Below are 3,563 nucleotides of genomic sequence, written 5' to 3' on the forward strand. Positions count from 1 at the left end.
CAGGGGGGTCCACCGAAAACCGGATCTCCCATCAGTTCATAGTCCTCAAACCCCAGAGTGCGCCTATGGCTAGGGCACACAGCTGGGGGCGCTGTAGTCATCATTATCAGCCCTGGCACAGCTGCCCATTAGATGTAGATCAGTCTATAAACAGCAGGGGGGGAGTGCAGATCCCCAAGGGGCTGAGTCTATAGATCGGGCAGACAAGAGGGGCGCTGTAGTTCCCATTAGATGTAGATCAGTCTATAGCCTGCAGGGGGCGCTGTAGTCATCAGCCCCTGGCACAGCTGCCCATTAGATGTAGATCAGTCTATAGCCTGCAGGGGGCACTGTAGTCATCAGCCCCTGGCACAGCTGCCCATTAGATGTAGATCAGTCTATAGCCTGCAGGGGGCGCTGTAGTCATCAGCCCCTGGCACAGCTGCCCATTAGATGTAGATCAGTCTATAGCCTGCAGGGGGCACTGTAGTCATCAGCCCCTGGCACAGCTGCCCATTAGATGTAGATCAGTCTATAGCCTGCAGGGGGCCGAGTCTATAGATCGGGCAGACAGCAGGGGGCGCTGCTGGGCTCTGATAGTGCAGGTCAGTCCTTAGACAGCAGGGGGCGCCCTCAGAAGACAGAGTGGCCCTTGCCGCCCAGCAGCAGCTGGCACCCGTGCCTGGCATGCTCCCGCACCCGGCCCTTCAGCTGCTCCACCTGCTCCCGCAGAGCCCCCGCGGTGCCGCTCAGGCCGCTGTTCTCGCTCTTCAGCTCCCGCACCTTGTCCTCCAGGCGGGAGATGCGCTCCAGCTTGCGCTTGCGGCACTTGGTGGCGGCCAGGCGGTTCCGCAGGCGCTTCCTCTCCACCTTGATCTTCTCCTGCTCCTCCATGTTGATGGGGGACATCGGGGCGGGAGTGCTGTCTCGGCTGCCGCCGGCGTCCGGTACCGTCTGCGGCTCCTCCTTGAAGACCGGGGAAGGGCCGTAGCTGGCCGCCGCCTGCGGGAGGTAGCTGATGGTGGCGGACGGCTGGCGGTAGCAGTTGTAGGCGGACAGGTTGGTGTAGATGGCCGGGTCTCCCCCGTACAGGCCGGGGTTGCTGACCGGGGTGGCGGTCCCCCCCGCCAGGGACACGTTCGGCGGCACGTCCCGGTGCATCTTGTGGAGATCGTCCAGCGCCCTGACGAAGCCGTCCACGAAGCCCTCCTGCTCCTCCGTGCCGCCCCGGTAGAGGAGCTGCCCCCCGGGCGCGCTGTTAATGACGCCGGGGCCGCTGTGGATGATCAGCCTCTCCAGCTCCGGGGCGGACATCTTCAGGCTCGGCTGCTCCATGTAGTAGGACAGCTCCGGCTTCTGGCTCCGGTACTGCTCGTTGAAGGAGGACAGGCTGTGCTTCAGGAAGGACGGGTCTGGCCGGGAGTAAGCGGACAGCATGGAGTCGTCGTGGTAGAAAGGCTGCTCCATCTGGGAGCACATGAGACCGGATAGGAGAGCGGGGGGTGACGGCCGCCTGACAGGAGCTGGAGAAGGCGGGAAAGTGCTGAGTACGGCGCTGTGCTCACCCGGGACGCTCTATTCCTTCTGACAGCTCACGCTCCGGCGCCATAGGCTTTATACGAAAGCCCTGCCCCCGGAAGCGAAAAGGTGAGCGCTGATTGGAGCCAGGCTCAGTGACGTCACAGCCGTCAACGTGAGGAGAGGGGAGGCGTGCGTGTGACGTCAGTGCCAGGAACTCGTGCTGCTTGTAAACAGGGAGGTGGGTGGAGGGGGGCGCTGGGGATAAAGAGGGTCGTCTATTACTGAGGGGGGCGCTGGGGATAAAGAGGGGGTCACCTATTACTGAGGGGGGCACTGGGGATAAAGAGGGGGTCACCTATTACTGAGGGGGCGCTGGGGATAAAGAGGGTCGTCTATTACTGAGGGGGGCTCTGGGAATGAAGGGGGTCACCTATTACTGAGGGGGGCTCTGGGGATAGAGGGGGTCACCTATTACAGAGGGGGGCACTGGGGATAAAAGGGGATCACCTATTACTGAGGGGGGCGCTGGGGATAAAGAGGGTCGTCTATTACTGAGGGGGGCTCTGGGAATGAAGGGGGTCACCTATTACTGAGGGGGCTCTGGGGATAAAGAGGGTCACCTGTTACTGAGGGGGGCTCTGGGGATAGAGGGGATTACCTATTACTGAGGGGGCTCTGGGGATAAAAGGGGATCACCTATTACTGAGGGGGGCACTGGGGATAAAGAGGGTCACCTATTACTGAGGGGGGCTCTGGGGATAAAGGAGGTCACCTATTACTGAGGGGGGCTCTGGGGATAAAGAGGGTCACCTATTACTGAGGGGGGCTCTGGGGATAAAGAGGGTCACCTATTACTGAGGGGGGCTCTGGGGATAAAGAGGGTCACCTATTACTGAGGGGGGCACTGGGGATAAAGAGGGTCACCTATTACTGAGGGGGGCTCTGGGGATAAAGGAGGTCACCTATTACTGAGGGGGGCACTGGGGATAAAGAGGGTCACCTATTACTGAGGGGGGCTCTGGGGATAGAGGGGATCACCTATTACTGAGGGGGGCACTGGGGATAAAAGAGGGTCACCTATTACTGAGGGGGGCTCTGGGGATAGAGGGGATCACCTATTACTGAGGGGGGCACTGGGGATAAAAGAGGGTCACCTATTACTGAGGGGGGCTCTGGGGATAGAGGGGATCACCTATTACTGAGGGGGGCACTGGGGATAAAAGAGGGTCATCTATTACTGAGGGGGGTGCTGGGGATAAAGGAGGTCACCTATTACTGAGGGGGGCTCTGGGAATAGAGGGGATCACATATTACTGAGGGGGGCTCTGGGGATAAAAGGGGATCACCTATTACTGAGGGGGGCTCTGGGGATAAAGGAGGTCACCTATTACTGAGGGGGGCTCTGGGGATAAAGGAGGTCACCTATTACTGAGGGGGGCACTGGGGATAAAGAGGGTCACCTATTACTGAGGGGGGCTCTGGGGATAGAGGGGATCACCTATTACTGAGGGGGGCTCTGGGGATAAAGAGGGTCACCTATTACTGAGGGGGGCTCTGGGGATAGAGGGGATCACCTATTACTGAGGGGGGCTCTGGGGATAAAGAGGGTCACCTATTACTGAGGGGGGTGCTGGGGATAAAGGAGGTCACCTATTACTGAGGGGGTCACCTATTACTGAGGGGGGCTCTGGGGATAAAAGGGGTCCCCTATTACTTAGGGGGGCTCTGGGGATAAAGGGTGTCACCTATTACTGAGGGGGGCTCTGGGGATAGAGGGGATCACCTATTACTGAGGGGGGCTCTGGGGATAAAAGGGGATCACCTATTACTGAGGGGGGCTCTGGGGATAAAAGGGGATCACCTATTACTGAGGGGGGCTCTGGGGATAGAGGGGATCACCTATTACTGAGGGGGGCACTGGGGATAAAAGAGGGTCATCTATTACTGAGGGGGGTGCTGGGGATAAAGGAGGTCACCTATTACTGAGGGGGGCTCTGGGAATAGAGGGGATCACATATTACTGAGGGGGGCTCTGGGGATAAAAGGGGATCACCTATTACTGA

General features: G+C 59.3%; 1 protein-coding gene across 1 annotated transcript; it reads right to left on the bottom strand.

Annotated features, from left to right (window-relative positions):
* Positions 1-470: 470 nt before the first annotated feature.
* JUNB (JunB proto-oncogene, AP-1 transcription factor subunit) lies at positions 471-1,574 on the bottom strand. The gene has a single exon (XM_040415046.1). The coding sequence runs from the start codon at positions 1,456-1,458 to the stop codon at positions 613-615; it is 846 nt and encodes a 281-aa protein (XP_040270980.1). The 5' UTR covers positions 1,459-1,574; the 3' UTR covers positions 471-612.
* Positions 1,575-3,563: the final 1,989 nt, after the last annotated feature.

This window comes from Bufo bufo, chromosome 1 (genome assembly GCF_905171765.1).
Source record: "Bufo bufo chromosome 1, aBufBuf1.1, whole genome shotgun sequence".
NCBI lineage: Eukaryota > Metazoa > Chordata > Amphibia > Anura > Bufonidae > Bufo > Bufo bufo.